Genomic DNA, 20,052 nt, shown 5'->3' on the forward strand with positions numbered 1-20,052 from the left:
ATACTCAAATTACCAAGTATATTCACTTCTTACATTTCTAAATTAGAAGGTAGGTCATGTACTCATGTACACTTGTGACACATTAAACTTCAAAACTAAGGGCTCATATTCAACGCCCCCTCATTGTAATATAAATTGAAAATTCTTCGATTATTAACTTACCTTTACAATGCACAGCAATAGCACCATCTGTTGTTTCACATATCATTAGAAATTTCTTTAAAATTATATCACTCGGTGTACTACCATCAATAAAAAATAAATCTTTGTGCTCAAATCCGGCATTCTCAAAACAAGATGCATTATATACTTTGGCATTCAAACGTATTATCGTCGTAACATTATTTTCACGAAAATAATCAAAATATGTTTCAGGCGAATGACATGGATAGCCATTAGCTAATGTTTTAGATTTTTGATGTGGACCACAGAATGCTATAAATTTTTCAGGAACAATCCAATTGAAGTCACCATTCTCGACACGCTTGAAAAATTAATAGATTTCAGTTAGTTGAAGGAAATTGTGAATTAATTGTGGAAAGAGACCGTCCTAAATGAAAAAAAGAAAATGTGATTGAACTACATTGAATCAAAAGTGTCTCATTTTCAACGATTTTCTTTTAAAAACTATTTTTGAGCTATACAACTTCCTTTACCTGAAGTGCTATTAATACTTTTGCGGTCACAACCGATTCCATAGAGAAAGCAATTTTTCTACCTTGAAATTGTGCAACAATTACCTCATAATATTCATATTCCTCAGCGTCGAAATCATCAAAGTTAAAGAACCCGGATTTTAGCGCCTTGTACACTGCATTCAAGCAATCGATCAATGAAATTTTATATACTGATGGTCCATAAGATGCATCACAAAATCGTGTATAGCTTGGAATGTCGCCAGCGACTAAAGGTCTACACGCCTCCTCGGGAGTCTTATTCAAATAGATAATCTGTAAAAGTAATAATATATCTCGTTTTGAAGTTCTATAAGTTTTCAATATTATCTCGACTTACGGCATACGAACCAATCAGATAGGCAGCGTTCAAACGTTTTGCAGGATTCATAGATGTATAATGAACAATTTTCTTATTTGCGTGCCATTTGGAATTTAGTTTACGATTCAATTTTTGACAATACCGATATAACATACAAATATTTAACGGCCCAAAATCATTATAGAAATTTTCATAGACGAAATCATCGTCAATACTGAAGTAATGCGTATTTGCAGTATTTTTTGGTTTGAAGCTCTTCTTAAATGCTACAAAGTATAGGCGATCTGAAATTAATGAGGGAGACAAGTTAGTCGTTTGGTGGTTTATTTAGAAATGTGAATAATAAAGTAAGATAAATGGTAGAAATAATATCTATATCTAAACTAAGATAATTCCATGTAATGCTTATATGTCCGAAAGTTTCTGGAATCTTATAGTGCTTTTAAAACAAGACGACAAGTAACAGAGTCGGAGTTTACCTGGGGCTCATAAGCTACCATATATTTGTCGACAAATTTAACCACTAAAACAGGCTTCGACTTTTCTAATACGACATGTTTAAGGTCTCCTTCCTTGCGCGAGATTTGATAGTGTGAAAATGGAAAAATTTTGATCGCAGCTTTGGTCATCAATGAAATATTGGAAAACGAAACAAAACGAGCTTAAAACGCGTCACATTTGAACCGTGAAGTTGCAGCCCGGCAGAAGCTATTATTATTTCCACAAAAACACACCAAGGCGTAGCTTCATGTGTTTTATTTATTTCCTGAAGCATACCCAAAACTCCCAATACTCAAGATTTACTTTTAAAGTTATACACTCGTGAAACAAGATGCCGGGGCCAAGAGAGTGAAACCCACGATAGATTACATCTTCAACAACATTCTACTTTTGCCTCAGGTATCTATGAGCTCTCGTTTATCCTCGGCACCGCATTTTTGAACGTCGCCTTCAGGCCGAACTTGTCTTAAACGTTGAAAAATACAGATTTCTACATAAGTAGGTGAAATTTCTCGGCCACTTAGTTACCCCTGACGGTAACTTGACTCAGACAAGGTTGTGGCGATTAAGAGTTTTCCACTACCAAGCACGGTATCCAACCTGACCCAGGCAAGGTTGAGGCGATTAAGAGTTTTCCACTACCAACCGCGGTGAAGAACCTGCGAAGGTTCTTGAGCATGTTAAATTTCTATCGTCGTTTGTTGCCCAAGGCCGCTCATCATCAAACGATCCTGATCACCTACTTGTCTGGGCCCAAAACTAAAGACTCCAGCGAGGTTGCGTGGTCTGTTAAAGCAGTCCATTCGTTTGAGCCAGTCAAACAAAAAGCTTGTTGAGGCAACATTGTTGGCATTTCCTCAGCAAGATGCTTCTTTAGCTGTGTTCGTTGATGACTCAGATACTGCAGTAGGCGCCGTTCTGCACCAACGGGTGAATCAAATCTGGCAACCGTTGAGCTTCTTTACAAAACAGCTCAACGCAACTACTACGATCGTGAACTACTCGCCGCGTACCTCGTTATAAAATACTTCCGTTTCTCCCTTAAGGGCAGGCCGTTTACTATGCTCTCGGACCACAAGCCCCTTACATTCGCGCTTAGACAAAATCCCGACAAAACGTCCCCTCGCCAACTTAGGCACTTGAGTTATATCAACCAGTTTACTTCTGATATCCAACATGTGTCTGGTAAAGACAATGTTGTTGCAGACGCTTTGTCTCGAATTTTGGATGTCGCAGTCCCCGCCTCGGTCGATTATACGGTAATCGCCAAGGCAGGAAAAAACGATGCAGAGCTTCAGAGCCTGAAAGTAAATTCCAAATATAAATTCAAGGAGTTTCCTATTTTCGGCTCAAACTCTTACTTACTCTGCGAGACCTCAAATAAGGGATCCAGACCATTCATTACGGCTGATTTTCGTGGGGAAGTATTCCACACGATTCACGATCTTGGGCACCCAGGCATCAGCACGACGAACCGGTGAGTCACCGAAAAATATTTCTGGCCGTTCATGAGCCGTTCAGACAGTGCATCGCGTGCCAGAAGTGCAAGATCAACAAGCACGTTCGAAAAGAAGTATGTGAGTTTCCTCGATCAACCAGACACTTTCACACCATCCGTCTTGACATCATTGGCCCCTCGTGAGATTCGCACGGATTCAAGTATTGCCTCACAATCATCGACAGGTTTACGCGGTGGCCGGAAGCGATACCTTTGTTAGACATTACGGCACAATCATGTGCCGAGGCCCTCTGTCGAGAATGGATTCCGCGCTTTGGTGTTCAAGCCGTCATCATTACGGACCGTGGAATGCATTTCGAATCTACTCTTGTCGCGGAGTTAGGAGTACTGCGGTGAAATTTAAGGAGATGCCCTTTTCATTCCCTACAAAAATTAAGGGAGGTTCGGAAGAAATTCTTGGAAAAAGACAAAATTTATCAGCCCATGTTTGATATAATTTAATTTTAAAAATTATCAAGTTTTAAAAAATTCAAGTGATTTTAAATGCAAACGCAGCCATCATCATTAGTATGAACTCAGTTACAAGACATTGACTTCTAATATGAAGAGGATACACTTCTGTGCGTTGACATTGCTCATGCGGTGCAGCCTCCGTGTTGGGAAGCCGCCGCCCACCTGCAAAGCTCGCTCGTTCTTCTTTCTTGATGAGGTAACTCCTTGTAATGGTACATTACCGAATGACTGTTGCGTGAGAATGGTAAGAATGTTGATAGTCATCATCGCATTGTCCCACAACCGGCTGTGATGGTGACCGCGGGAGTGATCCCCGTTGGTTTCCTTGCTAAGGAGCGTAAAGTTATCTACAGCTGCAGGGTAGAAAACTTAAGAGAGTTAGTCGCTAGTGAAGAACGTCAACGCACCCTTACCGACTGGAAACTCTGTTGGCAAAATAAACCAGGAAACAGATGGACTGCGCGACTCATAGGCAATTCAGATCCGTGGCTGAACCGAACACATGGATAGATCGATTATCCAACTTTTAAGTGGGCATAGAGGTTTTCATTCTTATCTGCACAAAATTGATTGTGTGTTCTGCAATGGAGTGGCAGACGACGCTGAACACACCTTTTTCTCTTGTGAAAGGTGAGACGGTTTTCGTCACAAGCTTTATGCAGACACAGGGGAGCTCTCTCCAAACAACATTATCAGAGAGCTGCCGAGGAGCGCTGGCAGATGGAGTCGTGTAGCGCATTATGTTTGGCCTCTTCTTATTGTGAAGAAGATTGAGCTTGATCGGCGGAGGGACCGGAAGGCAAGGGGTTCCCTCAACTAACAACTCTCTTCCCTCCCGTTGGTGAAAGGAATTCCCTGACTTGAAGGCTCCCACAGCCGGGAGAGCGGGAGAGCTAGCCCGAAGTAATATGTTAAACGATTTCAGGCTAGTTCTCTGATGACATGGAGGTGTTTAGTTGGTAGTCCGACAGCGTTCTGTCGTGGGAGTCCAACACTTTTTTCAGACTGTACAAGTCAAGTGTTTGCTCATCTCTGGTGCGGGACTAATATAGCCATAGGAAGGATACCCAGAACATGAAACCACCATGCAGGACGAGAGAAGAAACAAACTCACGATGCAAAAATTGGTAACCTCAGTACCGGTAGTTTCTGGGAGTGAGGAAGCGTGCCTCGATGGTCGATGACTTGGTTACCGTGGCATTTAATGATACAAATGATTTAGATTTGGAGAAAGAATTGTTCAAATGTAGTACCAGTAAAAAAACCAAGATGAGTAATTCGCAGATCTCCACCAATGCCAAAGACCCTAACAGATAAGATATAGGGAGGTCAATACATGCCAAAGATGAAGAAGCATATAAAAGGGGCAATGCCGCCGGAACTCAGAGAGAAGAGAGCCTCCACTCAGTTTGGGGCAAAAATAGTTGAGCTGTCCAAATGTATTAACGATAAGCACAACGTGCACTAAGCCATAAAAAATATGGTAAGAAGTATGAAGGAGCACTGGAAGTCCCCGTCCCAACCGTGTCACAAGTGGCCGAAGACACCTAACCGTACTTCTATCGAATCACGACTAAATAAAAGAGTACCAGAAAAAGGGAAGTTCTCTAGGGAATCGCCAGCCTTCTCAGAGCAAAAAGGGGATACAGATAATCTCGAAAAGCGGAACTGACAGTTCAGAAGGGAGAAAGCATATGGCCAAAGTGCGAACGTTGGTTAGTGTAGTGAAACCCAAGGGGAAGGAAAACAATTAAAAGAAAAATTCAAGTTGGAGGAAATTGCAGAGTCTATTGTAAGTTTGCGAAAAGCCTATGGGAGTACTCAAGCGCCCACAATACGATTATCAGTGAAGGCAGCGTAGAAGTTATTGGCGGTCAAAAAAAGTTCGGATTGGAGGATAGCTGAGTGGTTAGAGCACAAGGCTGTCGTACGGAAGGTCGCGGTTCAAATCTCGCTGGCGGCAGTGGGATTTGTATCGTGATTTGACGTCGGATACCAGTCGACTCAGCTGTGAATGAGTACCTGAGTCAAATCAGGGTAATAATCTCGGGCGAGCGCAATGCTGACCACATTGCCTCCTAGTGTACCGTTACGGTCTTGAATGAAGTGCTCTAACACACTTCAAGGCCCTGATCCAATATGGATTGTTGTGCCAACGATTATTATTATATTATTATTATTATTGGAGGATTAGTCTGCCATTTAAGAGAACAGTTCTCACTAAAGAGGCACTTTAAATGGCTCATGATAGAACACCTCGGAAAAAATATGCACCATCCGCATTGATCGATATAGAAGGCATGGGAAAAAGGCAATATCGCCAGAAAGTGCATTAGGAAACCTCCTATTGTGCGAACGAAAGGGAGGACAAGATAACCAGCATATTAACAGAAGTGGTAAATACTTAAAATTTAGGAGGGCGGTGACTTCAATGAGAAAATAAGGTTTATTCAAATGAATCTCAATCATTGCAGGGTCGCTCATTGCCACAAAAAGTGAACCTTACAGAAAGTGTTACAGTGACCTATAGGTCACAGATTCGACTGATGGAGCGGCGATATGGGTGTGCGGTCGATAAACCATACAATGTACTGTGAATCAGGCAGTCAGTAGCTTGGTATGGGCGGAAATAGATGGTGTATATTTATACAGCTACTACGCTCCATCAACTAACTGGAGGAAATGCTTGACAATCTTGTTCTCGACCGAAGGGGACGTAGTCAAAAGATGATTGCCAGTGATTTTAACGCTTGGACTTTCGAGTGGGGTAGTAGAGAAATAGATTGCAAAGGCGCAACGAAGGTGATGTAAACCTTTAGGAAACAGGGCTTTGGCTCGATTGTAGATCTGACTTTTGTCAGCCCGGCATTAGGCAAGATTTCAGCGATCGATGCCATAGAAATGGTCGTGGATTTCGCTGTTTATTTCGGCCAACGACAACTGTATTTACGGCACTTGGAATAAACTGAGGTTCCTGATTGCATTCTCTAATACGAGCCGACCGGCGTGGCGAAATAGTACATTGTTTATTAGGACCCCTACTGTATAACCTCATGTACCATGAAATACCTAGCTTTCGCGTACCAGAGGGAACATTGATTTGTTTTGCAGATTTAACGGTTTTCATAGTTAGAAAATATCCCGTGAGGAGCGTTTTCCACCTGGTATCACTTTCGATCACACTCATATTCTGAACAGAAATATACGGAGGTGAAATCATTCCAAAATAAAACATTTAATGTTGGAGGTAATGTCCGACCCCAAGTTGATTTCGAAAGGAATTTGGACTATACACCAAAGAAGACAGTAGAAGCTAATTCATCTCTAGCTCTAAAGTCGCCGGCGTTCTATGTGTGCGAGAGGGGAATTTCAGCATATTGGACAATCGCGATGAGAATGTGCCGTTTCGTATCAAACAACATCTGGTGGGGAAGTGTCTGTCACCGCGGAAATGATCCTCTTGGTCCTACTAATGAATGAAGTGCATTCTATATTTATTCATTTAACGGACAATAAACAGAGTTAACTCCAATTACTTATTGCCCTCAGATGGAGGAGAAAGCATTAATCTTATCGTATGCTAAAAACTACTTAAAGAAAAGAAGTTAAAAGGACCAAGCTGTTGTGCTTGTAACTTCAGCAAACCCTAGGAATTGAGGAATGGAAGTAGATTTCGAGCTCTGCGAAGGGCACGTTGAAAATGTCTGCGTTACGTGTGTTATAAGATGCAGGACGGCACGTGATGTCATTATCTTATCTTATTTCTTATCTTCTTATCTTATTTTCAACAAAAGCCTTGAAGAGAATCATTTTCCCAGCTTGTGGAAAGAGGCTCTCATTATCCCCATTCACAAAAGTGGCGATCGTTCGCTTGCCGAGAATTACCGTCCCATTTCCCTCCTCTCCTCCTGTTCCAAAGTCCTGGAAAGATATGTCAGCGACTGGTTGTCCGCCGACTTTGGTCAACACATAGTGAAAGAACAACACGGCTTCGTTAAACGTAGGTCCACTGCCTCCAACCTGCTTGACTTTACAAACTTTGTCGCCAAATGTCTAAATTCACGGCAAGAAGTGCATACCATTTACACTGACTTCGCGAAAGCCTTCGACACTGTAAATCACAAGATACTTCTATCCAAACTCTCGTCCCTAAACGTTCCCATACCACTTGTTTTATGGCTTGCCTCTTACGTTTCCAACCGATCCTGCCGCGTCTCTTTTGACGGCTGTACTTCCCGCTCCTTCTCCCCCTCTTCTGGCGTCCCACAGGGGTCTATTCTGGGTCCTTTGCTATTTTTATTTTTTATTAACGACCTTCCTCCCCTCCTTACTTGTCCCTGTTTGCTCTATGCAGACGACCTTAAGCTGTTTTCCGCTATATCGTCGCCTATGGACTATGTTTCCCTTCAGAATAACCTGGACACTCTGGTTCGTTGGTGCTCGACTAATGGTTTAGCGTTAAACGTCAGAAAGTGTCACTCTATGTGCTACTCCCTAAAATCCTCACCCACTTCTTTCTCCTACTCGCTTAACGGACATTCCTTATCCTGCTTAAATTCCACTCAAGACCTCGGAGTCACTTTCGACAATAAGCTCCGCTTTGACACCCATTGCCTCGATGTCATCAATCGAGCAGCAAAATTGTCAGGCTTTATTCTTCGCTCCTCCTCTGATTTTGACTCCATCCAACCCTCCTTAGCTCTCTTCAATTCCCTTGTGAGGAATACCCTCGAGTATTGCTCCGTGATCTGGACACCCATTCGTAACTGTGATTGTCTTGCCCTTGAAAATGTACAACGTAAATTCACCCGTTCTCTCTTCTTTAAGAAAAGCTTCCCTCGTGTGGATTACCCCTCCCGCCTCCGCTTTCTAAACCTTCCCTTCCTACAACAGCGTAGATCCTATCTGGATCTATGCACATTCTTTAAACTTTCCTCGGGCCTGATGGACTGCTCCGCCGCTGACGAGATCACCTGCCGTCCTGCGTCTTATAACACACGTAACGCAGATATTTTCAACGTGCCTTTCGCGGAGCTCGAAGTCTATTTTCATTCCCCGATTCCCAGGCTTTGCCGAAATTATAATGCAAAACAGTTTGGTCCTTTTAACTTCCCTACTTTAAATAGTTTTAAACGTAGGATAAGTTTGTTGCTTTCTCCTCCTTCTGAGGACAATAATTAATTGGAATTCTTTCTGTTTGTTGTCCGTTAATTAAATAAATAAATAAATTATAAGCGGAGCAGTCCATTAGTCCATTTTAAAAATGTGCATAAATCCAGATAGTATCTACGCTGTTGTAGGAAGAAGAGGTTGAGAAAGCGGAGGCGGGAGCGGTAATCCACACGAAGGAAGTTTTTCTTAAAGAAGAGGGAACGGGTGAATTTACGTTGCACATACACGCAGTTTTGAAAAAAAACACAGGAAGATCAGGTAAATGGCATAGAACCTGTTGAGTGCTAGGTCACACGTTAATGAAGAGAGGAGGGGAACCCAGTTGATTGCTGCCAGGGCTGAGTTCAGAACTTCGAAGCTCGCCTTACGAAAATTGAACTTGGTAGGGCTTGCGCACGACAGGAGTCGGGATATCTGAGCATCGAACTCGAGAGCAGGACGATGGGCTTCAGGGGCAACGTAAAAGGGGAATGAGGGGATTGGAAAAAGCAACCCACATGAAGGTTCTAGAAAGGTTAAACTGGAGAGCCGCACAAGGGTATATGAAAGTGGCTAAAGGAAGAAAAGGGTGGGTGGAATTATTAGGGAGGGAGAAAAGGCCAAGAGAACGTAGGAAGATTGAAGTCCCCACAGAAGATGAAGGAAGTGAGGGGAACAAAACGATTAGGACTTCTGATAATCTGTCAAAGAAATCCTCGTATAGAAAAGAGGGTTGCGGCAGGGAAAATATACACAGGATTTGATAAAAGGCCATAAGATTGGCAGAATGACTCGTATGGTGACAGAATCGTAGGTGGGGGAGGAGGATAAAAAGATAATTTCGGCACGGAGAGGGAACTGAACAGCTATTATAGAACCTCCGTCGATTGTCTTGCCAAGCGCAGCATAGTCTTTGTCGGGGAGTGTACCTCGGATGAAGGGCGATTTTTAAGTTGGCTTGTGGACGTCTTCGGGCTGGTAAGAGCTTTTATAGATGCACTGGAAGAGTGCGTGACAGATAGAGGCGGAGAATTAGTCGATCCGGGCGTCTCAAAGGCCGAGGTTGCTATGGCGCTCGATGAAGCAGAATTGATGGTGCTTTTAAGGCTGCATGTTGAATCGGCGCTAAAGTCGCGGCCTGAAAACTTGAATTCCAGTTCCTTGCAAATAGCACAGAGTGCCATAAATCGACGAGAAAGTTGAGAGAATAGAATAATCATTTGACCATTCCTTAGAAGACACGGTGGCTATAGGAAGTATTTGCATTGCTTCGGATTGATCGAATCTCACGTGACTTAAACACGCTGGGGTAATCCAGAGCCTTCTCCGTGAAGTGATATTTGACGGTGCTATTCCCCAATTAATGTTTACTAAACAAATATCACACTAATGAAAGAAACAGTTGATGATGACATGATTCAGATAACAACAACTCTATCCTGTTCCTCGAAATGGCTAACATAGTAATAAGCAACTACATTGACGTCACTTGAAGTAAAGTTCCACTAAGGAGCCAGCGGACATGCAAAGCAATTTTTCCGGTTATGCGATTCATCTTTGTTGACTGTTGACTGTCATCCTACCTCAGAAATCTTTTGACCCCCTGAAGCGCTACTATGGAGGGTGAGGGTCTTGGTTGCTTGGCGGATGATGAATCATGCTTTCATGTCTCCTCAATGTCTGACTGTCCAATCAGCAAAGCTATAGTGTTCAAGTTATTTGAAATATTCTACAAAATTTTATCAGATGAAAGCTAATATGATGTAACTCGTCCCCACTGCGTTTAAAACAATTCAAACGGATGATGAAAATTCACGAAAGCCACCTTTATTTATTACGATACGCTCAAAAAAGTCAAAACAAACGAACCTAAATCATTCACAGGGTCTAAACACGAGAAAGCCAATGAAGAGTCGCCATCATGCGATATGCATATTCAAATTTATACACTTTCTGTTATGACATCATTAAAATTCATAATAAAATTCAAATACAGACGCGCATAAAATGCACATCCATTTGTAATACTCACTTCGTTGCATTTCAGAAGCCGAGGCCAATAAATCATTGTTGTCTTCATCCATTTCCTCTGCCGTTTTGAACAATTCTTCTTTATTTATCCGTCGTGAACTGTATTATTGAATAGAAATGGAAAGAATTATTAAATCAAGTACACTTGGCTTTGTACGATGTAATTAGAAACTAATAACAATTGACTAGATGGCAAAATCGTGTAAAAATTATACAAATCAACACACTTTTAACAAGCCAAATGAATAGAGTATAATGAATCTTTACTGATCACATATCGTAGATATTTTCATCTTTTCGCCAATTTGCTAGTGCTACTGCTATTCGCTGTCCATGGTGACATCGTCGCTTAAAGCGTAATGCTATGAAACTTGTTATATTCAACACCTACCACCATTTACCATATTCGATTCGATATTTCACTTCCCAATCATGTAAGCGCTGAGATCAAAATACGTTTTAAGTAACATGGCCATAGTGCTAGCGGGTTGAGTGTATCTAGTTTCAGCTTGAATCAGAGACCACTAGAGGCTTAAAAATTGCGAGCTGCTTGCGATTTGTATAAATTAGTTTGTGACGTTCTGAATTACGAAGCAAGCAATTGACGAATCAACTTAAATGAATCTGATGGGATGCCTTAATCGATGAGCATCATTGATTTCCTACAACTAATACCATATAGTGTCGGCCTTGAATCCAACTGACATTAAATAACGGAAATGCGGACGGCTTTATAGGTCTACTCCCCCAATAACCTTTCTCAATAATGTTCAGCTTTTTCCCTTCTCGAAAAAAGATAAAAAGATATCAACCTAGCCCCCGTTTCTGAACCTCTGACTGAATTGATCTTTTAGAGCTTTTATATTATGCTATATCTTTTTTACGTCGTTTGATGATAGCCAGCCTCTCATTTATAGATAGACGTGTTTCAAGATAGCTTTAAGTTTTCCAGTAAAAGACAGAAACGAGATTAACACGAGCCTCACCGTTTAGGTATTATACAATGTATGTTTATGTTTTGTATGCGGCATCAAACAGGCAAAAGATAGATATGACTAAGTCTAAGTAGGCTTGTATCTAGTGTTTGAAAGAATTAAGTGTAGCAAATTATGTGCATTTGAGCTTCCATTATAAATGTAAAGAATGTAGAATTGAAACGTGATCATTTATAGTCATTTTGCGTTTCTTAAAACGGTTTTTGAAATGAGTTCACTCAACCCACTTGGCTTATGTTTAGTCCTTATTCGGATCAGATATCTTTGTATGTAGGATGACTAAAAGGTATGCAACTTTTTACTGAATTAGTTCTTTAGATGCTTTTGTATATACGATAAATAGCTTGCATATTGGTATCTTCGGATAAGCGAAAATTAGAGATGTCCCCGTAGTATTAAACACTCAACCTACTTGCCTACCTTAGCGCCAAATAAAATTAGAAATAGATAAAATATTCAGATAGTGGCTTTTAAATTTTGTTGAGTGTTTAACTTTGCAATTTTTAATCTTTTCTTATAGAGGAAATCTTAATGGATACCGTGGGAGGCTTCAAGTAATAAGATTCACAGAAACGAGAATGAATAACTGAACGTACTCCGACTAATGTGTAATACTGTTTTGGACAATCAGAAAGTATTTTTATATAAATTTCTGATAATTACTTTAAGTATATGAGAGCTGACTTTTATATTAAAATTTCACCGCAGTGCTAAGTAGTGTTACATTATTCTCGATTTGCTCTCCAGATCGGGCAGCTGGCTTTAAGTATCTTTTGAAACCCACTGGAACAGGCAACTCATCCATTACGAAAAACTGTTTTCAGCAGCTTTCACCATCTATCCCACCTCAGAATAAGCCCCAGTGTTAAATTGGTAACACAGAGATATGTTTAGAAATCCGTGAACACCGGTTACAGGAATTGGACGCGTGGTTGTAATAATTGTTAGCGATCAAAAGTAACTCGTCATGTAACTATACCAAAGGGTAATGCTACAACCTTCCCTCAGAGATCGTCAACGATCCTTCATGGGTCGTTTACGATACGGGGAGTGGCGTCCCCGAGGTGCCCGAGCAAGTAGTTCTGACCCCCTAGCTCCCCGGAGCCGTCGACAACTCCCTGTTGACGTCGATGGGGTGATGTGAGCCTAGCTCTGCCAAGGTGGTAGTTGTGGCGTGTATCAGGAGCCATCCCCTTCGGGACCCTGGTCGGGTAGTGTGTAGACCGCGTTGCCCCGAGCGAGCGCTGATCCGTCCGTGAATTCCGGGATCAGCTAAGCGTAGGTCAAGCCTCAGGGAACTGGGGTAAGGGCTGTATCCCCGAGGGTATACCCGTTCCTGACTATCCTGTGCTCCCTTGCCCACGATGCGCTGGTAAACAACTCAAATGGAGAATAAAAACGAACGAAACGAGGAGATAGTGGAAATGGAGATTGAGCTGGCTACGTTTATTCGCAGCACGAAAATGCGCCGTTCGCCCCAGCGGCCAGCGAAGGACGCAACAAGGGCTGAAATACCCGACGAGACATCGGGACGCGCAGACGGAGAGAAAGACTCGGAAAGTGATGCGGCACCTGCAACACAGATAGGAACCCAGACCATACCGCACAGTGCTGTAATTGGGGAAAGAGGCACAGTGGAAACTGCCGAAACTAATAAAATAGTTTCGAATATAAGCCGAGTGGGAGGACTGTCGATTACTCTGGCGCAAGCGGAAGAGGAAAGACTTATTAAAAAATGCACGGCAGTTGTGAAGCACATGCGATCTTCGACGTTCCTTCAGAAAAACGTCGGTAAAGGCGTGAAAAACGGGCTAATGGAACTGGAAGAGCTCCTGGACAGGATTTCATACTATAGGCGAACATGGAAAGTAAGAGAAAATCCGCAGGAAGCAGAAACAACCGCGCTTCCCGAGGAGAACACCACGAGTACCAAACGGATCGCTGACAGCCTATTGCAGAGCGAACTTGGTAAAAAACGAAAGGAGGAAGGGACATCTGAAGGAGACTTCACTCAGGTACTCTCCAGGGCTGAAAAGAAGAAGGCGAAGAGGATCAAAAGACAACAACACGTCGCGCCATCAGAAAAACCTCTGCCTAAAACTAAGGCGGACACGAAGGACGGAGTGCCAAAAGAAAAGGTGGAGAGACGAAGGAGGACTAGACCGCCAGCTTTGCTTATTAAGCCGACGGAAGACAAGACTTTTGCGGAAGTCCTCAGCGAAATCCGTTACAAAATCAAACCCGAAGACAACGGAGCGGAGATGTCTTCCATACGTAAAACGAAGGGTGGTGGAGTCTTAGTCGAACTAGGCCCGAAGACTATAAATAAAGTCACGTTTTGTGAAGCAGTCAAGGGGCTTCTAGGAGAAAAAGCTTTGGTTTCTTGCCTGGAACCCACGTGTGCTTTAAAAATCCGAGACCTTGACTGTCTCACGGAAAAGAACGAGGCAGAAGAGGCCATCAAACGCGAATGCCCGGAGGTAACCAATGTCCGGATTGGTATCACCTCCGCAAACTCCCGAGGCCAAAAACTCGCTGTGGTGAAAGTTGCCGAGTAATACGCGAGGAAGCTTCTAAACAGCGGGAAAATAAGAATTGGTTGGGTAGTGGGTAGGATACGAATGCGGGCCGCCCCAACCAAATGTTACAGATGTTTGGATTATGGGCACACATCTGCAAACTCTCGGGGACCTGACCCCAGGCCATAAAGCGAACAACTGCAATGAAAAGGAAAGCTGCGTCCTATGCAGGGACCGTGGCGCGACTGATGAGAGCATTGCGCACACTGCGGGATCGGGGCGGTGTCCAGTTTTCAGAGCAGAACTGGAAAGAGCTAGGATACGGTCAACATGATTCGCATCCTACAAATCAATATGCACCGGAGTGCAACCGCTCACGAGTTGCTAGCGCAGTTCGCTGCGGAGACCAAAGCTGATTTAGTACTCATCAGTGAGCAGTACCGAAACAAGGGCCCAGTTTCATGGCACCGCTGCCATCTGGGTTCGGGACGGCACCCTCCTGGGGGTTCTTGCCCAAGGCCGAGGGGACGGCTTTGTCTGGATTCGGTGTTCAGGGATAACGTTTTTTAGTGTCTATCTTACGCCGAATGAGACGATGCCGGACTTTCGTCGGAGGCTTGAGGCTTTGGAGGACGCTATCTTAAGCACGGATGGGCGGATCCTGGTCGGGGGTGACTTCAATGCTAGGGCACTTGAATGGGGCATGCCTCACACAGATTCCAGAGGGAAACGAATTCTGGAAATGGCGGCGAGAACAGGACTGGTAGTTCTTAACACCGGATCCACCCCAATGTTCCGGCGCCCGGACTGCGAAGGAAGCATTCCAGACGTAACCTCCGCATCGGAAACACTGGTGTCGCTGGTGGACGGGTAGCGAGTTCTGGAAAACATTTCGGCAAGTCACCACCAATACATTGCTTTCGAAGTGGTGGACTCAAACTCTCGGTGTGCGTCACCCCAGCGATCTTTCTGTGTATGGAACGTCGCGAAAGTGAACACCGGGAAGTTTGTTGAAACTCTGGGAACAGGTGGGGCCATGCTGAAGGGTACTCCTGGGGGCGGTGGCGCCGCGGCTGACACTGTCGTAAATTCAGTTATGAACCTGATATCGACGGTCTGTGGAGCCTCCATTCCCAGGAAGACATCGAGGCGCGGCAAACCTTCCATGTATTGGTGGACAGTGGAAATCGCAGAGCTCCGGAAGGAGTGTCACAGGCTCCTCCGCTTAACACAACGTCTAGACGACCGGGAGGAGGCATGTACCATAATGATGGAGTACAAATCAGTCAAAAGGAGACTCCGCAGCGCAATAAACAAGAGCAAAGCTCGCTGCTGGCAAGATCTGATCGACGAGGTGAATGGGGATCCGTGGGGACTCGGTTACAAATTTGTAACCCGAAAAATCGGGGCTCAGCGGAAACCCTGTTCACTTAGGGCCGAGCAGATGGACTGCATTGTGAGGGCACTCTTCCCTGCACACCCCGTATGGGATGGTGACGTCGGCGGAGAGCGCAGAGGACTGTCCACTTTTCTCTGTAAAAGAGTTGGAACAGGCAGTCCTCTCTATGAAAAACAAGAAGGCGCCAGGACACGATGGTATTCCAGCAGAGGTGTACAAACTGGTATTCCAACACCGGCCAGACCTACTGCTCGGCGCATTCAACGCTTGCCTGAAAGAGGGCATTTTCCCTGCTTGTTGGAAAGTTGCGAGGCTTGCGCTGATCCCTAAAGGGAAAGGCGATCCCGAACTGCCGTCTTCATACCGCCCACTATGTATGCTTGATACTGCTGGGAAAGTGCTCGAAAAGCTCATCAGAAGTAGACTCGCTGAAGCGATACGCGCTGCCGGAGATTTATCTCCCCGGCAGTTTGGTTTTAGGGCAGGGAGATCGACAATTGATGCTGTCATGCAGGTCGTGGACGCCATTCGACGAGCAGAGGCACATAGCCGCCGAACTCGACGGGTGGTGCTCCTCGTAACGCTTGACGTCAGAAATGCCTTCAATTCCGTAAGATGGAAAGACATTCTAGGCATTACACAATACTTTCAACGTGCCGAACTATCTCTTACGGATTTTGAGGGACTATCTGAGGAACCGCTCCCTGCTCTATGAAACACTAGAGGGTCAAAGGTGGATAGAAGTCACGTCGGGGGTAGCACAGGGATCCATCCTAGGGCCGGACCTCTGGAACGCTACCTATGACAGTCTGCTTAAACTCGACATGCCAGAAGAGTCGCGCCTGGTTGGCTACGCAGATGATGTCGCAGCGTTTGTTGCTGGACGCACTGTCGAACAGGCGCAAAGCAGACTCGGCATATTGATGCGACAGGTAAGCGGATGGATGACTACTCATGGTTTCAACCTTGCACTGGAAAAAACTGAAGTAGTCATCCTGACTAAAAAGAGAATTCCGACCCTGCGTCCCATATCGTTCGGCGAGTCGATAATCGAGTCAAAATCAGCGGGTTGACTCTTGACTCAAAGATGAGTTTTTCTGAGCAAATCCAAGCAGCTGCGAACAAGGCTGCGGCTGGAGTTTCGGCGTTAAGTAGGCTAATGGCAAACATTGGGGGTCCTACGTCTAGTAGGCGACATCTCCTGATGAGCTCAACGCAGTCTGCCCTGCTCTACGGCGCAGAGGTATGGGCTGGCGCTCTTAACAAGGAGGTATATCGTAGACGCTTCGCGTAAGTACAGAGACGGGGAGCTTTACGGGTGGCGTCTGCGTACCGCACAGTCTCTGAACCGGCCGTGATGGTGATCGCGGGAGTTATCCCCGTTGCCCTTCTTGCTAGGGAGCGTCAGGCCATATACAAGCGCAAGGGAGGTGGTTGCTCGCGAAGAACGGCAACACACTCTAGACGAGTGGCAGCTCTCTTGGCAAAATGAAACTAGAGGCAGATGGACTGCGCGGGTCATCGGCAACTTAGGTGCGTGGCTGAATCGGAAGCATGGTGAGACTGACTATTTCCTTACCCAATTTTTAAGTGGGCATGGAAGTTTTCAGTCTTACCTGCACAAGATTGGAAAGGCGCGTTCTCCGGATTGTGTGTTTTGCAATGGAGTTGTGGACGATGTCCACCACACTTTTTTTTCTTGTGGAAGGTGGGATGGGGTTCGTCAGCAGCTCTATTTAAACACAGGGGATCTCTCTCCAGACAACATTGTGGAAGAGATGCTGAGGACTGCTGACAGCTGGAACCGTGTTGCCTATTATTGCCGGTGGAGGAGCCGGATGGCAGGGGGCTCCTTGAACTGACATTTCCCTTCCTCCTCTCCCCTCCCGTTGGTGAAAGGAATTCCCTGATTTGAAGGCTCCGCAAGGCGGGAGAGTTCGGGGGCTGGCCCGAAGTAATGTGACAAACGGTTCCAGGCTAGCTCTCTGACGATGGGGAGGTGTTTAGTTGGACGTACCGAATCGGGAGACCAACACTGTGTGCGTAAACCTACCCTACCCAAAAAAAAAAAAAAATGCTACAACCTGCCCATTGTAGATCGTTTCTCATGTTTCTAGGAGGTACCACCAATCACTGATTAAGAAGCCACAATGGTGGTCAGAGCCTTGCTTGACGTATAGAGCTCCAGATTCGCACCACAACGGGTCACCTCAGATCAAGAAAGAGGGTTTGAATCGAGGTTATTTTAAGATATTAACAACATAACTGGCGCATCCTGCAGTTCATGGTATAGTCGACGGTTTTTGTCGTCAGTTAAAAGTGCAACACGATGTCACAATAGCGGCTGGAGAGAAGCACTACCTGTCGTTCAGACAGTTTGAATTTATAATAAACAGTTTTAGGCAGAGATGTATAGTGTATAGCCAACCACTATGCTTCCCAGGTAAGTTCTTCGACTCACAATCCAACAAGTATACAAGTCTAACTTCGCCAACGAGTTAAGACTGTACTTCTAAACATTATCTATAGGCATTGCAAGTCGACACGATAATAAAAGATTGTATATTCAAGGATCTGGTGACATTGTGGCGCAGCAGGGTTAACAACATTCGAAATTTATTTCGAATGTTGTTAATTCGACTGACAGATGCCACCACTAGTGTTCTCCATTTTGGAGTAGGCCTTGATATCTGATTAGAAAAAAAAAATGGTTCACAACCGTTCACGAGTTTCTAGCGTTTTTCACCATAACTTGCCGCATCCATTTATGCGTAATTTTACAGTTGAATTGTAACAAACCTTATCAATTTGAGAAAACAGAAATATAATTCGAAATACAAGAAAGAAATTTCATTTGTCATTCTTTAGAAGCAAATTCGTGCAGATCTGAAACTCCTTAAATCCAAACTAATTTCGTACATCAGTAGCGAGTATTTGTCAGAAATAAATCAAGTACTCAAGACATTTAAAACATCAAATAATTCATCAACCTGGTGGGGCAAATCCAAGAGAAGTCTGGCAGACTGGTCAAATTTCCTGATCGCTCCTAGGCAGGTCAACAACACCATAGATTCACAGCTGACATCACGATGAGGTCATCTGAATCATCCTGGTTTCCTTGTACTCAATCATTGGCAGGGGCCAGGGGAGTGATGTGGTTGTGCTTATAATCTTCAGCCATTTACTTAGTTTAGGAAGTTGGAATTTCCCTGAAAGTAATTCCGTTTCTGCTGATTGGATCTTGTCCTTAAAAGTTGCTTAATCGCAGGAGCTGTCACTCGGTAGGCAGAGTTCACCCACAACTCTCATATTGTGAACATCACATATCATGAAAAGCAGGCCCGATGTTACTGATACATGGAAATAAATACATTAGGTGAAATATTTGACTTTGAAGATGTTTTCCTTTATTGACTAATAGGATTTCGCGGACCAATTATCCATTTCATCAGTGTTTCATCTTTTTAAAGCTATTCCTGTAATTATGCATATTTCTAGTTTTTCCTAAAAGTTTCACCAGGGTAGAAAAGCTGTTTCCCATGTCCCTGTTTAGTTTTTTTATTGGAGGAAAATTTTCGAAATGTGGAGGAGTCTAGTTTCCTAGCGTCGTTGACTTGCTTCAAACTATTGGTGTTCTCCAACGACAAATGGTATTCTTGCTGTACCGCGGATTTTATGAGTGGGTTATCCCTATTTTTTGGGATTCGAACTCCTTTCCTCCTCCTTTCCTTTTTTCATGCTTGACTGATTGTATGCGAGTTCTTAGTATGTATCGTCTACTGATCGAGGTGACCCGGAATCCACGTTTATGTAGTTGCCTTTTGATGTTCTGCGTCAGACCCGAATAGGTTATTGTTACCCATTGCCTTGGTTCTGTGTTTGGTTCATGGAGGAGTACCAACCATATTAATCACGTCCTCATTGAGAATTGAGCTGCATCTAGCGTCTTTGACGTACACTCATACCACGGTGCAAATTGCGGCAGCGACCTAATGGTCGGTGGAGATAATTCTCGTTAGAGCAAGATATCAATGCCGGATAGCAAATAATGGAAGCAGATATCAAAAAGCTCCAGAATGAAGAAATGGAATCGAAATATGTTACAGCATTAGAAAAACAAATCATGCAAAGGCTGAACCGGTAACAAGATTGCAATAGAATTGAAGGGAACTGGAATCGGCTAGAAGACTTAATCGAGGCGGACAAGAGTACCAGCAGGCAATCAATCAGAAAAATCTTGCATATAAATAATATGAGGAGCGACCAACAATAGGCAAACCAGACAAATACGTAGAACTGACAGATAGACACGCGCTCCGACAAAGTGACAAAATGAATAACTGCAGGATTCTGGCCTAGAACGATATTTTGCAAAAACGTAGCAGGGAATCTTATCCAGGGCATGGAGTCATGTAGTAGGTAAAAGTCAATGAGCACAACATTTCGAGAAACTACTCAGTACTACAACCCAATCCGCACATCGAAGAA

The 20,052-nt window shown here is 43.9% G+C and overlaps 1 protein-coding gene across 6 annotated transcripts in view; it reads right to left on the bottom strand.

Moving 5' to 3' along the window:
- LOC119648401 (probable serine/threonine-protein kinase MARK-A) overlaps positions 1-20,052 on the bottom strand; it is an 89,535-nt gene that overhangs the window by 36,052 nt on the left and 33,431 nt on the right. For 3 of the 6 annotated variants that reach the window (XM_038050147.1, XM_038050166.1, XM_038050163.1), the window contains exons 2-5: positions 10,653-10,750; positions 1,015-1,280; positions 741-950; positions 163-484 (exon numbers count right to left, since the gene is read on the bottom strand). In XM_038050147.1, coding sequence (XP_037906075.1) covers positions 163-484; positions 741-950; positions 1,015-1,280; positions 10,653-10,750 — 896 coding nt within the window. Of the gene's footprint in view, positions 1-162; positions 485-740; positions 951-1,014; positions 1,281-10,652; positions 10,751-10,878; positions 10,979-11,042; positions 11,172-20,052 lie in introns of those variants that run through there. The other 3 variants (XM_038050172.1, XM_038050181.1, XM_038050157.1) reach the window with 3 other exon arrangements.

Source organism: Hermetia illucens, chromosome 1, assembly GCF_905115235.1.
Source record: "Hermetia illucens chromosome 1, iHerIll2.2.curated.20191125, whole genome shotgun sequence".
NCBI lineage: Eukaryota > Metazoa > Arthropoda > Insecta > Diptera > Stratiomyidae > Hermetia > Hermetia illucens.